Below are 25,303 nucleotides of genomic sequence, written 5' to 3'. Positions count from 1 at the left end.
ACTTCTCTCCTGACTGAGTGAGGGTGAGGGATCCATCATCACTGATATCAGACTCCAGAGACCTTGAGTGAGATAGAGAGAACTGGACCTGAGCAAGGCTGTGTCCCACACAGGTCTTCAGACTGAAGGTTAACTGCCTTGGTCATTTCAAGGATCTCTCCTTCCCTGCTGAGACCCACTCTGAACTGTCCTGAGACAAGGGTGAGCCTGGGAGAGTCTAAGACCAGGAAGGAGACAGGGTGTACAGTCTCCACCATCTTATTTGAAACAGTGATGATTTTGTATAAGCTATCAGATCTAGACAGAAGATAGGCTTAAAGGGATCAAAATAGGGAAGGAAGAAGTCACACTATTTCCAGACAACATGATTCTTTACTTAAAAGACCCTGCTGAGTCCAGAGAAAACTCTTGGACCTAATAAACACTATGGTTGCCAGATGCATAAATCAATAAAAAAAGTTGCCTTCACATATGCCAGTAGTGAATTTCTCAAAAAAGAACTTAGGAAACGTACAACATTCAAAGTCACTCCACCAGGATAAAGTGTTTAGAGATGTTTCTAACCAAAGCAGTGAAACGACTCTAAAATGAAGACTTCAAGATACTGACACAGGAAATCAAAGAAAAGAATAATAGTAGATGGAAAGACAATCCATGCTTCTGGTCTGGCAGGATGGTACCTGCCAGTCATTTTGGCCATAGAACCAAAATTATCATATAGATTTAAAGCACTATTATTAAAACTGATGTATTTCATAGCTTTATAGAAAAGACAAGAATTTGTACAGATGACAAACAATGTTAAGGTGTTACAATCCCAACCTCAAATTATACCAGAGCTGTCGTGACAAAGACGGCCTGGAACTGACATAAAACAGACGGGAGACTAAGGCATGGGACAGAGATCCTGAAAATAAAATGACAAAGGTATGCATGCTTAATTTTAGACAAAGACTGCAAAACACACATTGGAAAAAGATCCCCTTCTACACATGCTGCTGCAGCACTGTTTTTCTGCCTGAGAAGAGGAATTTAGATTCTTACCTTTCACCTTGTACAAAAGTAAACTTGAAACAGAGCAAAGACCTTATTAAGTTCCAAACTTGAAACACCCAAACTTCAAGAAGACAACCTAGGGGAAACCCTTTCAGATGCTGGGATAGACAAGAGCATCAGAATAGGACAATATCAGAGTAACTAATCAGGCCATGCATCAGCATGAAAATAGAGTCTCTTCACAGCACAGGACACAGTCAGCAGAGTGACCAGAAGCCACAACAGGAGGAAACCTGTACCAGCTGAACTGTAGACAAGGACTCGAGTCCTCAGTTTACAGAGAACTGCAGAAACGAAATACCAAGGAACTACCATTGCCAATCAACTAAGAGACAGTTATCTTAATAAAAGAAAAAATCATAAATGGCCACTAACTATTTTTAGTGTGTTCAGTACCTTTAATTTTTTTGAAAATGCAGATTAAAATTACTTTAGGGGGCTGAAGAGTTGGGTCAGAGGTTAAGAACACTTAATGGTCTTGCAGAGGACCTAGGTTAGGTGCACTGTATGTAACTCAGGTCCCAGGGAATCTGACTCCCTCCTCTGAGCCTAGGATACTCACCAGGCACACATGTAGTGCACATGCACAGGTACAGCCAAAACACTCATCCATGTAAAAGAATGAAATATAAATGAAAACGACAAAAGTGCTTTGAGATAGTCCTTCACTGAATGGCTGTCATCAATAAATCTGACAGCTAATGTTGTCGTTCAGGGCGATGTAGTCCTGGCCATCGTAGGCCTCCTTACAGTACCCACAGAGCGGGTGGCCATCTGTCTCAAGTCGCAGGCATACATCCACTGGAGCAAGAGAGGATCTGGTGAGGACCAGGTGGTCAGCGCCAGCCGCCGTGCCCCGCTGTCAGTCCATAATCGGAATGTTCAGAAACAGAAGTTCAAAGGAAACCTATGCGAAACTCTGCGGGGTCTTTCCTGTTTGATGGTCTGGTCAGGTGTTTGGATGAAACTTCCACCCAGTGGGTCAGGATGACCCAAGACTGTCCCGGGGGAGATTCAAGTGGCCGCGGTCACTCACCATTGTCACTCTGATTGTAGTAGCCAAGCGGGGTCTTCAGGTTCCATCTGAAGTTCTGAACGTGCTCCTGGCTTTTTGTGTTCCCCACCCCCCCTCAATAATCCGGCCCCTCCTGCTCTACAAACAGCGCGGGCGGCTCCATTCTTGGAGTCTTGGCATAGCTGTTGAACTGAGTGTCATTTGCTTAGCATGGAGGTTCCCCGTACCGGGCCGGAAGGAGGCGGTGTGGAAATACCGCAGCCAGTGCGAGCCTGCGGGAGAGAGCAGTGAGACCCCAACTGTCCTCCTGTGCCCAGGGTCCCAGGTGGAGGAGAGAAGACAAGAGGGATCAGGGCCTCTAAGATAAGCTGACAGGGTACTGCCCCCTCCTGGCGCCCTGCTCCTTCCCTCAGAGTCCTTTTCCCTCCAGACCCCTTTACTCTCAGCTAGGTTCTGGGTCAGGACTATTGCACTAGCCAGCAGCTGGACCAAAGCCACAGAGGGCACGGTCCTCACTCTGGGGTCTGTGATGAATGTGGACTTTGTTCCTGTTGACTGCAGGACCTGGAAACTCTGTGGTCGACGGCTTCTCCAGAAACTAGGTGTCCTAGAGGCATGAGAATTGTGAGTGCGTCATTTGTGTGCAGTGAGAAGGGCTGAGAGACAAAGCCATACTGTGCATATGACAACCAGTGCTGGGAACCAACCCGGAGTCTTTATTAAGGAAAATGCGGTCAGAGCCATGACAGGACTTGGGATTTTAACCAGACCCATGTTGTCTGGCACTCATGCCTCTTGGGTACATCGTTTCTCTGAGTCTTAGTGCAGTCTGTGTAAGTTTTAGCTCATTTAATTTATTTTAAAATTATGTTCGTGTGGTTTTGTGTGTGAATATAGGAGTGCAGTGCCCGAGGAGGACAGATTTCCTGGAGCTGGAGTTATAGTGAGTGTGAGCGCCATGTGAGCACTGGGAACCAACCCCAGGTTCTTTGTAAGATCTGGATATGTGTTCTTGACAGCTGAGCCATCTCCCCAGTCTGTGGGAGGAGTCTTCTTAATTCTTTGTTTCATGTAATCTTAGATATTATACTCTAACTACCCGAGTGGTAGTTACTAGGTGGTTAATTACAAGGTGATTCTATCATTGAATGTTTGTGTTCTGCTCTATGAAAACCACTGCCTCTGAGGCTGCAGAGAGAGCTCAGCCACTGAGAGAACTTGCAGCAGCTCACAACTGCCTGTCATCCAGTTCCAGGACGTCTGACTCCCTCTTCTGGCATGCCTGGGCAGTACAGGCATGTGATAGACTTGTCTTCATGTGGGTAAAATACTTCTGTACATAAAATTAAAAAAGTTTTAAAAACAGAGGTGGGAGGGACGGAGAGAGAGAGAGGAGAGAGAGAGAGAGAGGGAGGGAGGGACGGAGGGTGACAGGGTGGGATGGAGGGAGGGAGGGAAGGAGGGAGGGAGGAAGAGATTCCATTTGAAACAAACACTATGGGGTCTATCTTCCAATGTGCTACTTAATAATGGATCATTTTTGAGGCTTAATCGATTTAATTAATCAATTAATGTTTGAAACAGGCTCTTGGACTGTAGCCTGAGCTGGTTGCAAATTGATGTTCCTCCTGGGAAAGGAGAAAACCAAGCAGGGTCAAAGGGCATACCTCTAGTAGAGGAGCAGGGAAAAGAGGCACCTTGACAAGAAGACAGGATGGAGGGGGCGGTGGGGTCTGTAATCACCTAGGACACAAATCTCCTGTCTGTGAGAGAGGCTCCAGATTAGGTTCTTGAGGTGGGAATAGGTGTGGCATCTTTCCACAAGCAGTGGTCAGAGGAGAAAGAGCAAGCTGGGCAAAGAACTCAACCAACCCCCGAGTTCCTGATGGTAACTGCGATGTACAGGCCACGTCCTGTACCTGCCACCATGCTGTCCCCTCCCTGGTGGGCTGCATTCCTGGGACTGGGCAAAATCAGCCTTTCTTCTCTTAAGTCTTCTTGTTGGGTATCTGCTAACAGCAGTGAGAACACTAAGAATGCAGACATTTAATACTGGAATGGGTCAGTGATGTGATAAACCTGCCTATGTGGTTCTTAGGCCCTTGGAACTGGTTGTAGCAAGAATGTGGAAGAGTTAGGAACTTTGGACTGGAAAAGCCCTAGAGAGTTGCAGGCAGTGCTTAGTGAGGAGTTGCAGTGGGGATTTGGAAACCAGAATGCCCAGAGCAATGCAGACAGTGGAGGTAATTTACCTACTAAGTATCTCTTCAGTCCTGCCCCCGACAAACACAAACAAAAAAACGAAGTGATAGGTTTCTAAAATTCTCCAGTTCTCCCAAGGAAGTTTAAATGTTCAGAAAGACGTTTTATCAATGAATAAATACTGGTGGGCTGCAGAGGTGGCTCAGTAGCTAAGATCACTTACTGCTCTTGCAAAGGACCTGGGTTTGGTTCCTAGTTCCCACATGGTGGGTCATAACCATCACTTCAGATCCAAGGGATCTGACACCTTCCTCTGGACTCCACACACAGCACACACAGAGTGCACATACATATGTGCAGGCAAAACAATGATACACATAAAACAAAAATGAATCTTTAATATAAAGCTAATGTGACAGGTTCGTGCTCAACTTTGTGATAATGTTTGCTAATATATTTATATCAGGCCCATATCCAAGAAGGCATGTACATCATTTAGCATCTTCTTTTTCTGCCTGGCAATGGACCCAGGATCTCATAAATGGTAGGCAAGTGCTCTGCCCATGACAGGCAAGGTTCACCCCAGCCTATCCCTGTCATACATTCTTTAAAATGAATATGCTATTTCATAGAAGAGGCTGCTTCAGCTCATACAAAGTGCTTTCCTCTAACAGGGGTGGTGTCTTTGAATGTTGCATGGGTGCTGTCTGTGGACTTGCCATCTGTGACGCTTGGATGTTTCTGCTAAGATGCTTAAGAATACTCCACACTGCAAAACTAAAGAAGATGGGTCTCTGCTGGGAGGGCTGGGGTGGAGGAAGGCAGCATTTGACACACAGCTTGGTGCTCCAGCCTGCCTTGGGTTTCCAGGACTCAGGCAGAGCTGACCCGACAAGAAGAATGTACAGGGCTCTGCTTACACTGCGGGATGCACTAGTGGACAGGATTCACAGTGGACGGGGCAGCACAGAGGACCTGACCAGTCTGCATCTCCATGCCAACCACGTACACAGGCTCATGGAGCATCTGAAGGAGGTGCAGGAAGGACACTCAAGACCCAGTCAGGGGAACTAGGAAACACGTGGCTGGATCCACGCAGAGCAGCGGTGCCAGGAGGGAAAACAGAAAACATCAAAACCGTTAATGGTGGACAGTTGATGAAGGTCTAAGGCTGAGCAGCCGCCTATGCAGATGGAGGAACACAGGAAGTGGGAGTGATGGCCCTGGTGCCCTCTACATCACAACCTGAGGACCTAATAGGGTGTGACGGGGACAATGGGGAAGGATAGGAGCAAGGTTATCTTCTGCACTACAAAGATTCACTTACACGCCACATTGGAGAATCTGTGTGAACATGGTATGAAGGGCTTAGCACATAAGCACTGCTAATCATTTGTTTGGTCTTCATTAACCACTCCAGTCCACAGGTTCCTGGTGGAGTACAAGGTTGATACCCACAGACTCTAACTAGACTCAGCATTTCCAGAAGTGTGGCCTGAGCTCAGACATCCAGAGGATGGGGGACGAGTGTAAGGGATGAGGAGAGGCTGAGACATAGGCTTTAAGAGCACCGTGAAGGAGGTGGAGGAAGAACACTCAGGGCTCTGTCAGGGGACCTAGGAATCAGTGCTGGATCCACACAGGGCAGGAGTACCAAGAGTGAAAAACAAAAAAACAAAAACAAAACCCTGATGACATTGGAGGCTTTAGGGCTGAGGAGAAAATCACAGAGAGAGACAAGGAGGTGAAGAGAGGCTCCCACGTAGCTCATGGTACAGCATGGGGTGTGTGATACACAAGTTCTCCTATGATGGGAGGGCCATACAGTGTGACTAGAGGCCCAGGTTGAATAGTGGACATTGTCTTACACCACAGATGTGCAGGTATGTTTGATTACCTGGTCTGAAGTTCGTGGAACTCTTTGAGGCGAGGAGGAGTGGCCACATTAGAAGAGGTGTATCACTGGGGCACTGCTGGAGCCCATGTAGGTTTCCTAGTGGCTGTACCCAGCAGGACTGCATAAGAGGTTGATTGGACCTCTGCCTGAGTCTCAGGCATTTGTAAGGGTCTACACTTGACTGTAACTAGCAAGGGGGAGGTCTTTTGCTCCTCCTCTTGGCATTGTTATAAATAGACCTTTGGAATAAAGTTCTGGGCCGGTGGATAAGGATCCAGGCTCACTCGAGTCTGTCCTGCGTTTCTCTCTGTTAATCTACCCCTCTATTTCTAACTAAATCTCTTATCCCTCATTCCTCATCATCCCTGGGGTAAATAATGGTGGGGGCTGGTCTGTCACAGGGCAGACTTCAAGGTTTCAAAAGCCCACTGGGGCACTTTTAGTTGGCATTCCCTGTCTCATGCTTGTGGATCAGGATGTGATCTCTCAGCTTCTGCTGGAGCACTGTGCCTGATTGCCTGCTGCCCTGTGTTCTGCCATGATGGTCATGGACTCTAACCCCGCCCCCTTCCCCAGTAAACTCATTCTTCTATAAGTTGCCTTGGCCCTGGTATCTTATCACAACAATAGAAAAGACACCAAGACAGTTGATTAACACTAAACAATGTAAACTGCTAGGAGGCTTTGAGAAATCACAGATGCCATCAGAACCTTTACAAAGACAAAAATCACTTGCCCATCCCAGTTCTTTAATTTTTTTTACAGATTGCAATTTTATTTCTGATTGTGTGAGTGCAGGTGTCCTTAGAGCCCAGAAGAGAGTACCAGGTCCCATGGAGCTGTGGTTACAGTAGTTGTGAACCACTTAGGCAGGTGCTGGAGTTGAACTCAGGTCCCCTGGAAGAGCAGCAGACACTCCACCACTGAGCTATCTCTCCAGCCACCTGGCACCTCAGTCCTTTTAATGCTTGTGTGGGCAGTAGAGACACTAGATGGCTATCGATAAATACACAACAGAGTTGAACCAAGTGCTGTGACTGTTCATGACACTCTTCAGACCCTCTCCCCTTTTTAAAGAAAACCATTATCATGAGAAGAACGGTGGCTCACAGTGTGGTCTCCCTGCAATAATGAAAGTGTCACAACTCAGCACACGATCATCTGTGCAATGTCACTGTCACTGCAGGACACTGCTGCACTACATTGCTGGAAACTGAGTTTCCATTTGGCACAGACAGACACAGCAGGAAAGGCCCAGCGAGGAATCAGATTCTTATTTTCTCTGGGGAGTCAGGAGCTGCCATTCAGGCATCAGGGAGGAGGCAGGATGGAGATGTTCTGTTGGAAACTGGAAGGTTGGTGCCTGAAATGTCGTAGCCTGATGACAGTCAGCTGGGTACAGGCATGTGGATTGAAGAGACAATGAAGAAGACAGGAAAGGGTCGAGAGGTCTGCTGGTCAATTCCAGACAACCCCGAGTTTATTTCACAGGCAGCTTATACACAATCTTGAAGGACAGAGGTAGAATGCACAGCACAGGCATTCAACCACTATCTTTCCTGCTTTGAATCAAGGAACGGGCAGTTTCTTTTTCTATCCTGATGTACATCTGGCTCGTATCAGCAGCCTGCGTCTAGCTAGATAGTGTGTTCCTTCTTGTGGGCTAATCAGGACTTTCTCACAACACTGGAGCAAGCTTGAACTCTATTAACTCAGACGTCAGACTCAAACTGGGAAACTGAGTCAGTTATAGGCTCCCACACTGAAAGGTCACCATTCTGGTAAGTAGGGGCGGGTGGGGGTCGGGGGGAGCTCTGAGATCAACATTGTCCTTTCAGGAGAAAGCAACAACCTCAGGCATTTGGTTCTTCTTGAGTCAGAACTTGTTCCTCAGTCCCTCAAGGCAGTGGTCTGAAGCTATAGAACAAGATTCGTGAATAGTCAATATAAAGCCATCTCAGAGCCCCACCATGACTCATCAAAATGTCTAAATCTGAGAAGCCCTGGGACACAGCCCTGTCCCCTTTACCTCATCCCCAATCCCAAGCCCCCAGAGTGTCACCTTTTCCAATCTCAAGAGACAAGTCGGAGCTCTGGGAACCATACATGTCTGCAGAAGAAGAAATAACAAGGCACACTCAGGAGACTGAGAGGATGTGGCTGGAGGAGGAAATATGGGCTGGCTGGGCTCCCCATCAGCTCCAGCTCCACCCCAAGAGTCTCAGGGACAATCCTGTTCTCCGCACTTACCTACAACATGAGCATAGCCTCCTTTACCACCTGTGAGAAGAAAAGCTGTGAGAGACCAGGGAAGACCCCAACCCTAGGAAGTTTCCAGAACTGACAGCAGACCCAGGTCAGAGACAGGAACAATGAGGGGTGTGGATGTTTCCCATTAGTGAGGCAGAGCACACTTCTAAAAGGGGCTGAGAGAGAACCAGACCCTGCCCTTTCCTACCTGTGTTTCTCCTCATCTTCCTCACAACAGCCACCATAGCTCCAATGATGGCCACAGCTCCAATGATGGCCACAGCTCCAATGATCACAGCTCCAAGGAGAACAGCAATGATTGCCATGATGGGGACAGTGGACTGAGGAGGCTCTGGGAAGGGAAGGACAGGAGGGGAAGGTGAGGGTCATGATACCACCTCTCAGCCCTGAATCTTCTCAGGGTCTGCAGAAGGCTCCAGCTTCCCCTGACCCCAGCTCTGCACCCACACCCTCCTTACCCCATCTCAGGGTCAGGGGCTCAGACAGCCCTTCATGGTGCACATGGCATGTGTATCTCTGTTCCTCCCCAGAAGGTACCACCACAGCTGCCCACTTCTGGAAGGTTCCATCCCCAGAAGGCCTGGTCTCCACAAGTTCCATTTCCTGAATCAAGTCTTCCCCATCCAACTGCCAGGTTAAGGAGATCTCAACAGGGTAGAAGCCCAGGGCCCAGCACCTCAGGGTGACTTTTCCATTCCGGAAGGGGTGATGGGTCACATGTGTCTTTGGGGGCTCTGAGGGAAAGATTTGGGAAGATGAGGCATCTTGCTTTCTTCTGGGGACTCAGTAGTGTTCATGTGACCATTCTGGGAATGGACAGGAGAACTGGGGTGGGATTAGGGTGTCCATATATTAATAGACCCCAGCTAGAGTACACACAGGCACTGGGGTATCTGTTCTTTGGGGTGCTCTAGGATGTGAGTGTGGCAGTATGGGGTAGGAGGCCTCAGGGCTCTGCAGACTGATGGAGGGGAAGGGCTTCTGGTCCTGAGCTGAGTGAGGGCCAGGAGACTCAGAAAAGCTGGAGTCAGACTCCAGAGACACTGAGTGCGGGGCACAGAAGGAGGCCTGAGAGAAAATCCCCCTTGTGTCCAGGGCCATAGTCAAGGCTGACCTTCTGTAAAAGAATGAGTCTCTCTATGGGAAAAGCAGCCTGGAGTCTCCCTCTCCTTATTCCTCAGCCAGTGACTGCTGGACAGCGTTCTTCCTAGAAAGTGCCCCAAGCCTTTCCTCCACACTACCAGAAAAAGCAGGGAGGGATCACTAGGTACCTGAGCGCAGCAGGGTGGCTTTCCCCAACTCCAAGTATTTCTTCAGCCACTCTATGCACATGCTCTGCAGGTACGCCCTCTGGTGGTCGGCCTCGCCCACGTCCTCTAAATTGCGCTTAGAGATCTGTGAGGCCAAGTCGTTTGTGGTCCAGGAGCGCAGGTCGTCGTTCAGGGCGATGTAATCCCGGCCATCGTAGGCCTCCTGACAGTACCCGCGGAGCAGGCGACCGTTTGGCCCCAGTTCGCAGCCGTACATCCACTGCAGAGTGTGAGGGTCTGTGGGGGACACGGTGGTCAGCGCCACCTTGCGGCCACCCTGCCCATAACTGTCTTCCATAACCCGACCTTTCAGAAAAAAAACTTCACACTGGAAACCTATGCCAAACTCTTCGGGTGTTTCCTGTTTGAGGATCTTGGCAGGTGTTTGAATGAAACTTCCACCCAGCAGGCCTGGATGACCAAGGCCCGTCACAGGGGCCCCGATCACAGAAAGGTGGAGTCTGTGATCGGGCCGCGGTCACTCACCATTTTCACTCTGGTTGTAGTAGTGGAGCAGGGTCTGAAGGTTCAATCTAAAGTTCTTCCCTGTGTTCTTGGCTTTCCGTGTCTCCTCCTCCCAATACTCCGGCCCCTCCTGCTCCACCCACGGTGCCCGCGGTTCTACCCTCGGAGTCTCCGAGTCGCTGTCGAAGCGCACGAACTGCGTGTCGTCCACGTAGCCGACGATGATGTACCGGGGCTCCCCGAGGCCGGGCCGGGACACGGCGGTGTGGAAATACCGCAGCGAGTGCGAGCCTGGGGGCGGCGCGCGGTGAGACCCCGGAACCTACTCCCGGCCCAGGGATCTCGGTGAAGGCAGGGGAGACACCGGCCTGGGCAGCTAAGGTGAGCTGACGGGGTACCGCCCCCACCCGGCGCCCTGCTCCTTCCCGCAGAGTCCCTTTCGCTCCCCACCCCTCACTCACTAGCCTGGGTCCGGATGAGAACTGTGGCCAGCAGCGTGAGCGAAGAAGCAGAAGACATGGTTCTCACTCGTGGGACTTGGGGACCTTGTTCCTGTTGACTGTGGAACTTTTGAGCCTCCTTGTCGCTGATTGGCTCCTCTAGAAACAAGGTGTCCAATAGGAATGAGAATTGTGAGTGCATCATTGGTGTCCACAGAGAAGAAGCCAATTAGGGTTGAGAGACAAATTGATAATGTGCATATGGACAACCAGTGCTGGGCACCACCCTGGCGTCTTTATTAAAGAAAATGGTGTAAGAGCCATGACATGACCTGGGACTTTAATCGGACCCCTGTCCTCTGGCTCTTATAACTCTTGGGCAGCCATGCATGCCCTGGATAGTGTGCCCCGCCAGGGACTCAGCCCGGCCCACCCGCAGGAACAGCCCCCAAACCTAAGGCAAAACTCAGACTCTCACAGCGCATCCCGCGGCCTCCTGCGGATGCTCGAACACTGGGGCCAGGGGAGATTCGGGCCGTCCGTGGGATGGTGAGGGGTCGTGACCTCCGACTGGGGACACACTCACCGTCCCGACTCTGGTGGTAGAGGTGGAGCAGGTTCCGAAGTCACGTTCGGAAATTCTGTGTGTGTTCCTTGAATATCCGGGTCTGGCGCTCCCAGTACTCCGGCCCCTCCTGCTCTACCCACTGAACCAGCGGCCTGGCTCTCAGAGTTTCCGCTTTGCCATGGAAGCGCAGGAACTAGGAGTTGTCCCCGTAGCCAATAGCAAGGTACCGGGGCTCCCCGAGGCCGGGCCGCGACACTATGGTGTGAGCCTGTGGGCGGCGCACGGTGAGATCCCAGCCCTCCTCTGGGGTCTCCTGGCAGTTGCACGGGCCGGGAGGTGAACAGCGTGCGCGGCGCCATCGCCCCATCTCAGATCTGGGGCGTCTGACTTCCGCGGGCTGCGTGGACTTTATAACCCGTGACCGCGGCGACGCTGGTTGGTTCTCAGGGATCTCGGCATCCAATGGGGGTGCGAACAGGACACTTGTCATCAGTGTCCGGGCAGAAGGACCCGACACAGGTCAGGAGCTGGAGAAGTGAAACTGGGGACATGGGGAAACCTCACAGCCTGGGGACTGAGACTTTCCGAAAACACTTAAAATTGGAATAAAATGATAAGAATACTGCCCTACAATAGCTTCGGGCAGATGGAAAGGCAGGATAATTCCTCCTCTTTGAAAGCTGGGGATTCAGCTCAGAGTCCTCTGAACTCCACAGGAGGATTGTCAGTTACCTGCTGCTTTGTAGCAAACCAGCCAAGTTCAGCATCTGGAGACACCAGCCATTCATTACTTCCCACAGTGTGTGACCCGAGAGTCCCTGAGTGATCCTGGCTCAGGACCTCTCTCCCAGGTCACAGTTCAGTTTTCATCTAGCCGAGTTTTCTCAAGGCTTCAGGAGAGCTGGGGTCACTTGAGATGTGGCTTCCTCATAGGACAGCTGGAAATGGCTCAGGTTCCTGCTGGCTGTCCCCAGGACTCCTCTGTCCCTGATTACCTAGGTCTCTCTAGAGACTGCTCTTGACCTGGCAGCTGACTTCCCCAGAGCCAGTCATCAGAGGCAGGGCTGGGTGAGCAATATGCCCAATTTCCAGTCCCAGATCACAGCCCAACCCAAGCCTCTCTCCACCAGGGGAAAAGAGTAAGTCCTGAACACCCCAGAAGAGGAATTAATTTCACCTTTTAGGGCAGAGATAAACCTGTGAACACACAGAATAAAATCCAATGTTTCCTCAGCATCCTGTGAGTCAGAAGGATTTTGCTATCTTCTTTTTTAAGGCTTTAATTTAAAAAAACCTTAACTGAAAAATTGGGACAACCATGGAGGATGTAAGAGTCGGTGTTTCTTGACATCTTTATAAGAAATGTCTTTTTTATTTAACTGATTTGTCACTTACTCTTTTGGCAAATGTCAGATGAAGTGAACAAAACCACCTTGCTCTGGACAGTCACACTTTCTTGTTTTACTTTATACAATCTGTAAACATGTGTGAGTTAACAAAATTCTTGGCTGAAGACACATTCCAGAAATCTGACATACATGTTTCCAAGCCAGGATTAAAGAAAGCTAAGAAATTCTCAGTAGACCAGGAGCACATTTTTATTTATTAATTTTATTCATCTATACATTTTACATCCCTGTCTCAGACACCCCCCATCTTCTTTTTTCCAGTTCCCCTGACTCCCCCAGCTTCCACCCCCCCAATCCCCTCCTCTTGTCTCCATCCAGGAAAGGCAGGTCTCTCATGAGTATCAATAAAACATGGCATATCAATTTACAGTAACACTAAGAACCTCCCCATGACTAAGGCTGGGCAAGGCACCCACTATGAGTAGTCCCAAAAGCCATTAAAAGAGTTGGAGACAGCCCCTCCAGCAGCACATTTAATTTATTTCCTATATGTTGTTTTTAAATTACTGCCTGCTATTAAAAAATCTTTTTTCCTTTATACAAATCCATTTTGTTCACAAAATATAATATTAATTTTTGAAAAGTTCATTTAATGACAATGTACATTTATAGTGAAGTTGTAATAAAATACTGGTGTTTAAACAAAGCATTAGTTGTATAAAAATCATGATATAGCATGTAGAACTCATTTAGAAAGTTCATGGCTCCCAGCAGCACAGTATCCTGTCACAGCCTGAGAACATGATTGCAGGTTGACTGAGAACAGAGCAGAGTTCACAGTGAGGCTGGTGACACTCTTGTCACTAAGTGCCTTAAGAACTGATGCTGAGAACCAACCCCTTGGGGCTCCTCATAACCAGACTCTTTGGTTTCACAGAATGTCTACTGATCACTTACTTCATGGATAACTTAACTGGCAGAGACCTCACTGCAAACACTAGTGTTTCTAGAGACCAATTAAAATGAGAAGAGCCAGCATCTTTGATCTCCATTTGATGGGTGGAAGATAAATCGGTATTTTGTAGTAAAATCTTGTACAACAGCCAAGTTCTGAGGATTTTTCCCAAGATAAAAGTTCTATTGTTAAAACTCTGTTTTCAAAGAGAGCGTTGGGGTCAGTGTGTGGAAGTAGTGTTACTTACAGGATTTGAACCCATGCATCACTCACTCATGACTGCTGCTGAGCATTCTCCATCTATCAAGACCTTCCCCTGGAGAGCACCACTGTGGAGACTGTGTCAGAGCTGGAATGCCTTTAGCAAGTGTTGATGTGACAGGAAGATTCCAACCCAAAGCCACCATGTAGCTGCTCCCTGCCAGCTGTTTACCCCTCACGACCAGAAACTTGAGATCATAATGTTGTGAACCTGCCATGCATGTTTTCTGGGTGAGAGCAGAACACAGCCCCAAGGACTGGATCCAAGCTGAGACCCTGTGGACCAGTCCTCTCTGCTGATCCTACAGACAGGAGTGAGATTCTCAAAGATGGGAAATGGGAGAAACTCCAGGCAACATCCCTGGAAGGAGGCAGGAGCTCAGGAGACTGAAGTTCATCTCAGGCCACAGTCTCCTGTGTGCAGGGGACTTGAGGGGACCAGGATGGAAAATGCCTCCTCCTGCTGTCACTCAGGGACCCCAAAGGAGGATGAGACAGGCACCACTCACAGAACAAGAACAGGGTTACTCCTCCATACAAACTAAAAAGACAAGAAATAAACAGAGAAGATGGGGGGTGGGGGTGGGGGGGTGAAGAGCCATGGCCAGGTCAGAGCCCAGGCTGGCCTGTCACAGCAGCCCTGGCTGCTCACAGTCCTGGGGACAGGACAAGGCTCTGTCATCCCAGTGTCCCTGTGATCACAGACTCTGTCAGGATGTGTTTATACTAAGTGACAAGGACAGGAGCCAGGAGCACATAGCTGAGGACTGACCACAACAATTCACACATGGACTGAACTCCCGTGGCACAGCCCCATCCTCACTCAGCTCCCACAGATTCCTCCTGTCCCTCGACACTCAACATATAAAACACAGATTCTGGAAGGTTCTCCAAGCTGCCATTCATAGTTTCCATCACACTTTCAGAATCCTCTCCTTTAACTTGACCTGCTAGTCTCTCAGGTCAAGGACTTGAACATCAAGTTCACATTCAGGTTCTTATTTTCAGTGGGAAGTCAAGGGCTGCAGCTCAGGGCAGCATGGAGGTGACAGGATGGAGATGTCCCTCCTGTCTGCTGGACAGGAATGTTGGCTGTGGAAGGGAACAAATGCCGTGCAGGGACAGGGTCCTGGTGTGCAGGACTGGGTTGGGCCCTGGTGTTTTCCTATTGTATACACAGGAAAAACTCAGATATTTCTGTTCAAAGATTATCCAATGGTTCTTTAGTCAGAACTAGTCCCTCAGTCCCACGGGGCAGCTGTTCTGAGATAAAGAACAAGAGTCAAGAAAGTCAATAGAAAGACCTCTGAAAGGCCCACCACTCACTGAGAGGTCTAAGTACCAGAGGCCCTGGGACCCAGTCCTCTCCTCCTTGTCTCAGCCCCAATACCAGGCTCTAGGGTGTCACCTTTTCAATCCTCCATGTAAAAGTCAGAGTTCTAGGCACTGTCCCTGCCTGCAGAAGAAATGACCAGACACAGTCAGGAGACTGACAGGTGGGGCTGGAGGAGAAACTATCTGCTCAGCTTCCACCCAAGACCCTCAGAGACAATTCTTCCTCACATACTGACCTGCAGCAGGAGCATAGCCTCCTTCTCCACCTGTGAGAAGAAAAGCTGTGAGAGACCAGGGAAGTCCTGGTCCCCAGCAAGCTTTCAGAACTGTGAGTGCAGACCAGGTTTGGTTCAGGAAGCATGGGGAAGGAGATATGCAGGGAATGAACCAATGCCAGTCTGGAGGCATTCTCTGACCTCTGAGAATCAAGTCCTCATCGCCTCCATCATCAGGGTTATGAATGTGTTTTTCATTTTCTAAGTGCTTTACATTAAGGTGATTGTCAGCATATAGACCCTGAGATTGGCATGGGTGTGCATATGGTGTGTGTGTGTGTGTGTGTGTGTGTGTGTGTGTGTGTGTGTGTGTGTGTACCCATTCACTGTGTACCTTTCTTGAAGGTGATAAATGAAAAAAATAGCACACACCCCGCACCTTCCATACCTGTGTTCTTCCTCATCCACATCATAACACCTCCAATGATAAAACCTAAGATCAGCACAGCTCCAAGGACAGCACCAACAATGGTCATGATGGGGAAGGACTGAGGAGTCTCTAGGGAAGGAAGGGAAAGGAAGGGAAGGTGAGGGTCCTGGTTCCGGCTCTCAGACCTGACTCTGCCCAGGGTCTGCAGAAGGCTTCATCTTTCTTGATCCCATTTACACCCAAACCCTCCTTCCCCCATCTCAGGGTGAGGGGCTCAGGCAGACCCTCATGCTGCACGTGGCATGTGTATTTCTGCCCCTCTTCAATAAGCACCACCACAGCTGCCCACTTCTGGAAGGTCCCATCCCCTGCAGGCCTTGTTTCCAGCAGCTCCATGTCCTGTGTTAGTTCCTCTTCATCTCTCTTCCATGTCATACTGATGTCAGCAGGGTAGAATCCCAGGGTCCAGCACCTGAGTGTGATGTCACCTTCAGGTCTGGGGTGATGGGTCACATGTGTCCCTGCGGGGCATGAGGAGAAGAGCTGGAAAGCTCAAGTGTTTTGCATTCTTCCTGGGGACTCCAGCAAGGTCCATGGGACCTTCCTTGGAAGCGTCAGAAATGGGGTGATGGTTGGGTGAAAATTGCTACTACTGTAGCAATCACACAGAGTTTTGGATTATCTTTTCTTGGGCAAGTCTATATATTGGCGGGGGTGGGAGGGAATCCCAGGGTCAGAGAACTCTAGGTGTCACATCAGGAAAAAGGGACTTCTCTCCTGACTGAGTGAGGGTGAGGGATCCATCATCACTGATGTCAGACTCCAGAGACCTTGAGTGAGACAGAGAGAACTGGACCTGAGCAAGGCTGTGTCCCACACAGGTCTTCAGACTGAAGGTTAACTGCTTTGGTCATTTCAGGGATCTTCTCTCCTTCCCTGCTGAGGCACACTCTGAACTGTCCTGATAGAAGGGTGAGCCTGGGAGAGTCTAAGCCAGGAAGGAGACAGGGTGTACAGTCTCCACCATCTTATTTGATACAGTGATTATTTTTTCTTTCTTTCTTTCTTTTTTTTTTTCTTTTTTTTTTTTTTTTTTTTTGGTTTTTCGAGACAGGGTTTCTCTGTGTAGCTTTGCGCCTTTCCTGGAACTCACTCTGTAGTCCAGGCTGGCCTCGAACTCACAGAGATCTGCCTGCTTCTGCCTCCCGAGGGCTGGGATTAAAGGTGTGTGCCACCACCGCCCGGCACAGTTATGATTTTATATAAGCTATCAGATCTAGACAGAAGATAGGTTTAAGGGATCAAAATAGGGAAGGAAGAAGTCACACTATTTCCAGACAACATGATTCTTTACTTAAAAGACCCTGTTGAGGGCAGGAGAGATGGCTCAGTGGTTAAGAGCACTGACTGCTCTTCCAAAGGTCCTGAGTTCAATTCCCAGCAACCACATGGTGGCTCACAGCCTCCTGTAATGAGATCTGGTGCCTTCTTCTGGCCTGCAAGGACATATACAGGCAGAATACTGTATACATAATACCTAGATAAGTAAATTTAAAAAAAAAAAAAAAAGACCCTGTTGAGTCCAGAGGACACTCTTGGACCTAATAAACACTATGGTTGCCAGATACATAAATCAATAAAAAAGTTGCCTTCACATATGTCAGTAGTGAATTTCTCAAAAAAGAACTTAGGAAAAGTACAACATTCAAAGTCATTCCACCAGGATAAAGTGTTTAGAGATGTTTCTAAGCAAAGCAGTGAAACAACTCTAAAATGAAAACTTCAAGATGCTGACACAGGAAATCAAAGAAAAGAATAATAGTAGATGGAAAGACAACCCATGCTTCTGGTCTGGCAGGATGGTACCTGCCAGTCATTTTGGCCATAGAACCAAAATTATCATATAGATTTAAAGTGCTATTATTAAAACTGATGTATTTCATAGCTTTATAGAAAAGACAAGAATTTTTACAGATGACAAACAATGTTAAGGTGTTACAATCCCAACCACAATTTATACCAGAGCTGTCGTGACAAAGACGGCCTGGACTGACATAAAACAGACGGGAGACTAAGGCATAGGACAGAGATCCTGAAAATAAAATGACAAAGGTATGCATGCTTAATTTTAGACAAAGAATGCAAAACACACATTGGAAAAAGATCCCATTCTACACATGATGCTGCAACACTGTTTTTCTGCCTGAGAAGATGAATTTAGATTCTTACCTTTCACCTTGTACAAAAGTAAACTTGAAACAGAGCAAAGACCTTACTAAGTTCAAACTTGGAACACCCAAACCTCAAGAAGACAACCTAGGGGAAACCCTTCCAGATGCTGGGATAGACAAGAGCATCAAAATAGGACAATATCAGAGTAACTAATCAGGCCATGCATCAGCATGAAAATAAAGTCTCTTCCCAGCACAGGACACAGTCAGCAGAGTGACCAGAAGCCACAACAGGAGGAAACCTGTACCAGCTGAACTGTAGACAAGGACTAGAGTCCTCAATTTACAGAGAACTGCAGAAACGAAATACCAAGGAATTACCATTGCCAATCAACTAAGAGACAGGTATCTTAATAAAAGAAAAATCATAAATGGCCACTAACTATTTTTAGTGTGTTCAGTACCTTTAATTTTTTTTGAAAATGCAGATTAAAATTACTTTAGGGGGCTGAAGAGTTGGGTCAGAGGTTAAGAACACTTGATGGTCTTGCAGAGGACCTAGGTTAGATGCACTCTATGTAACTCAGGTCCTAGGGAATCTGACTCCCTCGTCTGAGCCTAGGATACTCACCAGGCACACATGTAGTGCACATGCACACATACAGGCAAAACACTCATCCGTGTATAAGAATGAAATAAAAATGAAAATGAAAAAAAGTGCCTTGAGATAGCCCTTCACAGAATGGCTGTCATCAATAAATCTGACAGCAAATGTTGTCATTCAGGGCAATGTAGTCCCGGCCATCATAGGCCTCCTTACAGTACCCACAGAGCGGCGGCCATCTGTCCCCAGGTCGCAGCCATACATCCACTGGAGCAAGAGAGGATCTGGTGAGGACCAGGTGGTCAGCGCCACCTTGTGGCCGCCGTGCCCCGCTGTCAGTCCATAATCTGAATGTTCAGAAACAGAAGTTCAATGGAAACCTATGCGAAACTCTGCGGGGTCTTTCCTGTTTGATGGTCTGGCCAGGTGTTTGGATGAAACTTCCACCCTGTGGGTCAGGATGACCCAAGACTGTCCCGGGGGAGATTCAAGTGGCCGCGGTCACTCACCATTGTCACTCTGATTGTAGTAGCCAAGCGGGGTCTTCAGGTTCCATCTGAAGTTCTGCCCTGTGCTCCTGGCTTTTTGTGTCCCCCCCTCTCAATAATCCGGCCCCTCCTGCTCTACAAACAGCGCGGGCGGCTCCATTCTTGGAGTCTCAGCATAGCTGTTGAACTGAGTGTCATTTGCTTAGTATCAAGGTTCCCCATGGCGGGGCCGGAATGAGGCTGTGTGGAAATACCACAGCAAGTGCGAGCGAGCCTGCCAGAGAGAGCAGTGAGATCCCAACTCTCCTCCTGTGCCCAGGGTCCCAGGTGAAGGAGGGGAGACAGGAGGGATCAGGGCCTCTAAGTTAAGCTGACAGGGTACTGCCTCCTCCTGGGGCTGCCTTTACTCTCAGCTGGGTTCTGGGTCAGAACTAAGGCACTAGCCAGCAGCTGGACCAAAGCCACTGAGGGCACAGTCCTCACTCTGGGGTCTGTGATGAATGTGGACTTTGTTCCTGTTGACTGCTGGACCTGGAAACTCTGTGGCTGACGGCTTCTCTGGAAACTAGGTGTCCTAGAGGCATGAGAATTGTGAGTGAGTTATTTGTGTGCAGTGAGAAAAACCAGATCAGGACTGAGAGACAAATCGATACTGTGCATAAGGACACACACCTGTGCTGGGAACCAACCCGGAGTCTTTATTAAAGAAAATGCAGTCAGAGCCATGACAGGACTTGGGATTTTAACCAGACCCATGTTGTCTGGCACTCATGCCTCTTGGGTACATCGTTTCTCTGAGTCTTGGTACAAAGTCTATGTAAATTTTAGTTAATTTAATTTATTTTAAAATTATGTTTGTGTGTTTTTTTGTGTGTGTGTGAGTATTTGAGTGCAGTGCCCGAGGAGGACAGATTTCCTGGAGCTGGAGTTATAGATGAGTGTGAGCGCCATGTGAGCACTGGGAACCAACCCCAGGTTCTTTGTAAGACCTGGGTATGTGCTCTTGACAGCTGAGCTCTCTCTCCAGTCTGTGGGAGGATTTGAAAGGACTAAGCAGATGTCATAACAGGCTGCTCAGTCTTCTCTCAGAGATCAGGCCTCAATTTCTGTTCCCTGAGACTTGAGCAATCAGTTTCTGGGATGACCATAAGCAAAAGACATAGTCCTTACAGTAGCTCCCTTTCTGCACGTGCTCTGACTGCTCAAGGTTTAGCCAGTTGTTTACTGTCGGGATCCCTCACCAACTTAGAGCTACATGCATGGGTCAATGTGAAAGTTCCAGGACAGCCAGCCCCCATAGTAGCTCAAAGAGAGGGCCTGGCATTTGTCCAGGCCTGCCCAAAAATAACTGTAACCCCCAACCAGTAAATTCAAGGTTACACGCCCTCACCCAATCATATGACACCAAGGCTTGTTCCACCCTGCTTGTGGTTTTTCTCTTTAAAAACCCTTCACCCTGAGAGCTCAGGTCCGTCCTCCTTCACCTCTAGCCAGTGTGTTGGACGCGGACCAAGCCCGGGCTTGCTTGTTATCAACAAACCCCTTTGTGTTCTGCATCGGATATCGGCTCTGTGGGGGTCTTTCTTGGGGGTCTCGCGACATGGTCACAACAGATTGTTTTTAATACTTTGTTTCATGTAATCTTAGATATTATACTCTAACTACCCAAGTGGTAGTTACTAGGTGGTTAATTACAAGGTGATTCTATCATTGAATGTTTCTGTTCTGCTCTATGAAAACCACTGGCTCTGAGGCTGCAGAGAGACCTCAGCCACTGAGAGAACTTGCAGCAGCTCACAACTGCCTGTCATCCCGTTCCAGGACGACTGCCTCCCTCTTCTGGCATCCCTGGGCAGTACAGGCATGTGATAGACTTGTCTTCATGTGGGTAAAATACTTCTGTGTACATAAAATAAAAAATTTTTAAAACTGGGTGTGGGGGGTGGGGGAGAGAGAGAGAGTCCATTTGAAAAAAACACTATGGGGTCTATCTCAATATGGTCTGTAATAATGGATCATTAAGGAGGCTGAATCTATATAATTAATTAATAATTAATGTTTGAAACAGGCTCTTGGACTGTAGCCTGAGCTGGTTGCAAATTGATGTTCCTCCTGGGAAAGGAGAAAACAAAGCAGGGTCAAAGGGCATACCTCTAGTAGAGGAACATGGGAAAGAGGCACTTTGACAAGAAGACAGGATGGAGGGGGTGGTGGGGTCTGTAATCACCTAGGACACAAATCTCCTGTCTGTGAGAGAGGCTCCAGATTAGGTTCTTGAGGTGGGAATAGGTGTGGCATCTTTCCACAAGCAGTGGTCAGAGGAGAAAGAGCAAGCTGGGCAAAGAACTCAACCCCCCGAGTTCCTGATGGTAACTGTGATGTACCAGTCACCTCCTGTACCTGCCACCATGCTGTCCCCTCCCTGGTGAGCTGTTTCTCCTGGGACTGGGCAAAATCGACCTTTCTTCTCTTAAGTCTTCTTGTTGGGTATCTGCTAACAGCAATGAGAACACTAACAATGCAGACATGTAATACCAGGAGTGGGCCAGTGCTGTGATAACCCTGTCAAGGTGGTTCTTAGGCCCTTGGAACTGGTTGTAGGAAGAATGTGGAAGAGTTAGTAACTAAGCTCACGCCTCTCAATAGTAGACTGGCATTTAATAGAGGGATGTGGAGAAGAATGGGATGCTGAGATGAAGCTACATATACACAGCCAATAAGAATGGACAGCTGAATTAAAAAAACATCAACAATTTCCAGAATTTAAAATCCTGAATCATGACATGACACTAGTGGAATTCAGGTGTTTCTGGTACTTGGACTGCTCTCACCCAATGTGAGGTTGAACTGTTGACCTTGTGTACATCTTACTTCACAAATGAGTCTGTCAGATACGCTAAGCCTATAGGCTTAAGATGATGCCCCAACACTGCAGAGAAACCTCAAGTGACTGTCCAGGCAGCTGGCTGTTTCTGTCAACTCACAAATATTTTGGAAGTTGCTTGCATGCACTTCCTGTTTTTATTTTTGTTAGCTAATATTATTTCCTTCTTGGGTCTCTGAGGGAGTTGAAGATTAGTTAGTTATAGTTGAAGATTTGTTAGTTATAGTTGAAGATAAATTAGGCTAAAAAGTGAATTAGATACATTTTGAACTTACCAAAATAGGATAGATAATGGAATTATTTTCTCTGAATTTGTCAAATACAAATGGACTAGACATTGTTCAGGTATTTGTTACTTGTATATATTGTATATAGTTATTGTACTTTTGTATATAGTTTTTCTTTTGTTAGTTATAACCTTTTTCCTTTTTTCTTTTTATTAAAATAGAAAAGGGGAAATATGGTGATATTTTAATTGTACTGAAATGTGATTTTAATTGTATGTTCATAAATAAAGTTGCCTGAGGGTCAGAGCTATTAGAGCCATAGCAATAGGTGGGCAGTGGTGGCGTACGCCTTTAATCCCAGCACTTGGTAGGCAGAGCTAGGTAGATCTCTGTGTGTTCAAGGATACAGCCAGCATTGGAGACACACGCCTTTAATCTCAATACCAACCATAGAAGACCAGGAGTTCTGTACAGACAGGCAGTGACGAGGCAGTCATGTGGTTGTGTTTACAACCAATGAGAAGGCAGAACAGCAAGTCTATATAAAGACAAACAGACAGGAAGTAGGTCTCTTTCGGAGAGGTCTCTTGGCTGAAGAGGCTAGCTGCAGCAGGTGGGTAAGGCTCTTAGCTCTGATCTCTTGGCTTTCTTCTTTGCATTGGTTCTGTGTTTCTTATTTAATAAGACGGTTGGTTACATCTACACCAGGGTGTCACCTTTTCCAGTCTCCAGGGACAAGTCGGAGCTCTGGGAACTGTACATGTCTGCAGACGAAGAAGTATCAAGGCACACTCAGAAGACTTAGAGGATGTGGCTGGAGGAGGAATTATGGGCTGGCTGGGCTCCCCACCAGCTCCAGCTCCACCCCAAGAGTCTCAGGGACAATCCTGCCTACTCACTTACCTGGAGATGGAACATAGTCTCCTCCTTTTCCACCTGTGAGAAAAAAGCCATGAGAGACCAGAGAGGACCCCGACCCTAGGAAGATTCCAGAACTCTGAGAGCAGATCAAGGCTAGTGACAGTAGCAAAGTGGATGTGGATGTTTCCCATTAAAAAAGCAGAGCACAGGGCTGGAGAGATGGCTCAGAGATGGCTCAGGCCAGAGATGGTTAATAGCACTGACTGCTCTTCCAGAGGTCATGAGTTCAGTTCCCAGCAACCACATGGTGCCTCACAACCATCTGTAATGAGACCTGATGCCCTCTTCTGGCCTGCAGTCACATATGCTGTATACATAATAAATAAATAAATCTTTAAAAAAAGAGAGAGAGAGAGAGAGAGAGAGAGAGAGAGAGAGAGAGAGAGAGAGAGAGAACTTACCTCATATAAAAAAAAAAAAGCAGAGCACAGCTGGGCGTTGGTGGCGCATGCCTTTAATCCCAGCACTCGGGAGGCAGAGGAAGGCTGATCTCTGTGAGTTCGAGGCCAGCCTGGTCTCCAAAGCGAGTTCCAGGAACGGCAAAAAGTTACACAGAGAAACCCTGTCTCAAAAAACCAAAACAAACAAAAACAAACAAACAAACAAACAAAAGCACACTTCTAAAAGGTGCTGAGAGAGAACTCAGACGTGCCCTTTCCTACCTGTGTTTCTCCTCCTCTTCCTCACAACAGCCACCACAGCTCCAATGATGGCCACAGCTCCAAGGAGAAGCAGAACAGCAATGATTGTCATGATGAGGACAGTGGACTGAGGAGGCTCTGGAAAGGGAAGGGAAGGGAAGGGAAAGGAAGGGGAGGGGAGGGGAGGGGAGGGGAGGGGAGGGGAGGGGAGGGGAGGGGAGGGGAGGGAGGGAAGGGAAGGGAAGGGAAGGGAAGGGAAGGGAAGGGAGAGGAAAAGAAAGTGGGGACATGACCTCACCCCTGACACTGCTCAGGGTTTGTAGAAGGCTCCAGCTTTTCTGACCCCAGCTCTACACCCTCTCCTTCCTTACCCCATCTCAGGGTCAGGGGCTCAGGCAGACCCTCATGAACCACATGGCATGTGTATCTCTGCTCCTCCCCAGAAGGCACCACCAGAGATGCCCACTTCTGGAAGGTTCCATCCCCTGCAGGCCTGGTCTCCACAAGCTCCATGTCCTGTGTCTGTTCCTCCTCATCCTTCTTCCAGGTCAGGGTGATGTCAGCAGGGTAGAATCCCAGGGCCCAGCATCTCAGTGTGGCATTTCCTTCAGGTCTGGGGTGATGGGTCACATGTGTCTCTGGTGGGACTGAGAAAAGTTGTAAAGCTCAGGTGTTTTGCATTCATCCTGGGAACTCTAGGGATGCACATGAGCCGGTCCTGAGCAGGGTCAGAAATAGCATGATGTAAAAATCCCCCATAGGATTCCAAAGGATCCTGGATAATCTTTTCATTGTAAAGTTCTAGAATCTGGATAAAAGAGCCTAGGGTAGGAGACTCTAGTCATCCAATAGGAAAAAATGACTTCTGCTCCTGACTGGGTGAGGATGAGAAATCCAGCATCACTGCAGTCAGACTCCAATAGCTGAAATTGTAGGGTGCACAATGGGCTGTAGAATGAAGGAATTGGGGTTGTTTCAGAGATCTCTCCTTCAACATTAAGAAAGATTCTGAACTGTCCTGAGAGGAGGGTGAGCCCTGGGAGAGCCAAGTCTAGTCAGAAATCTCATGTGTGGCTGTGCATTGTGGCACACATCTTTAATACCAGCAGAAGCAGATGAATTCTTGAGTTTGAGCCAATGCTGGTCTACATAATAAGTTATAGGGCACCCCGGACTACAGAGAGAGATGCCATAAAAAAATACCAAAGAAAGAAACAAAGTACATAAAAGAAATCCAGTAATGCTCTCCCTGTCCCACATGCAAGAGCAGGGTGATGGTGCAACATTATATCCAATGCAGAGAAACTGAGTGTTTCTTCTAAAACCAGGAATGAGGTGAGGGTGTCCACTCTCCACTCTATTTGCTATGGTGTTTGAAGGCTCAGCTATTACAATTACACAAGAGAAAGGCATGAAAGGGAACAAAATAGAAAAGGAAGAAATCAAACTATCACTGCTTCCGAATAACACAATCCTTTTCTTAAATGACCCCATTGAGTCTACTGGAAAACTCTTGGACCTAATAAACACTTAAGGTTTCCAGATACAAAATCAATATAAAAAGTATCCTTCATTCATGCCAACAGTGCACTTTCAGA

At 48.0% G+C, this 25,303-nt stretch overlaps 1 protein-coding gene and 1 long non-coding RNA gene across 19 annotated transcripts in view; both read right to left on the bottom strand.

Annotated features, from left to right (window-relative positions):
• The window catches only part of LOC102924859 (H-2 class I histocompatibility antigen, D-37 alpha chain-like), a 66,033-nt gene that overhangs the window by 37,540 nt on the left and 3,190 nt on the right, over positions 1 to 25,303 (bottom strand). For 3 of the 18 annotated variants that reach the window (XM_076558108.1, XM_076558107.1, XM_076558098.1), the window contains exons 4-5: positions 24,077 to 24,352; positions 23,727 to 23,843 (exon numbers count right to left, since the gene is read on the bottom strand). In XM_076558108.1, the coding sequence (XP_076414223.1) occupies positions 23,727 to 23,843; positions 24,077 to 24,352 (393 nt within the window). The other 15 variants (XM_076558112.1, XM_076558103.1, XM_076558101.1 and 12 more) reach the window with 13 other exon arrangements.
• LOC121824877 (uncharacterized) lies at positions 12,946 to 19,405 on the bottom strand. Its single transcript, XR_013046831.1, has 4 exons — positions 19,054 to 19,405; positions 15,788 to 16,290; positions 15,361 to 15,390; positions 12,946 to 15,245 (listed from the first exon to the last, which is right to left on the bottom strand). It is a non-coding gene; the product is annotated as an uncharacterized LOC121824877 (long non-coding RNA).

The sequence above is a fragment of the Peromyscus maniculatus genome, chromosome 21, assembly GCF_049852395.1.
Source record: "Peromyscus maniculatus bairdii isolate BWxNUB_F1_BW_parent chromosome 21, HU_Pman_BW_mat_3.1, whole genome shotgun sequence".
NCBI lineage: Eukaryota > Metazoa > Chordata > Mammalia > Rodentia > Cricetidae > Peromyscus > Peromyscus maniculatus.
This window is presented reverse-complemented; position numbering and strand designations above follow the sequence as displayed.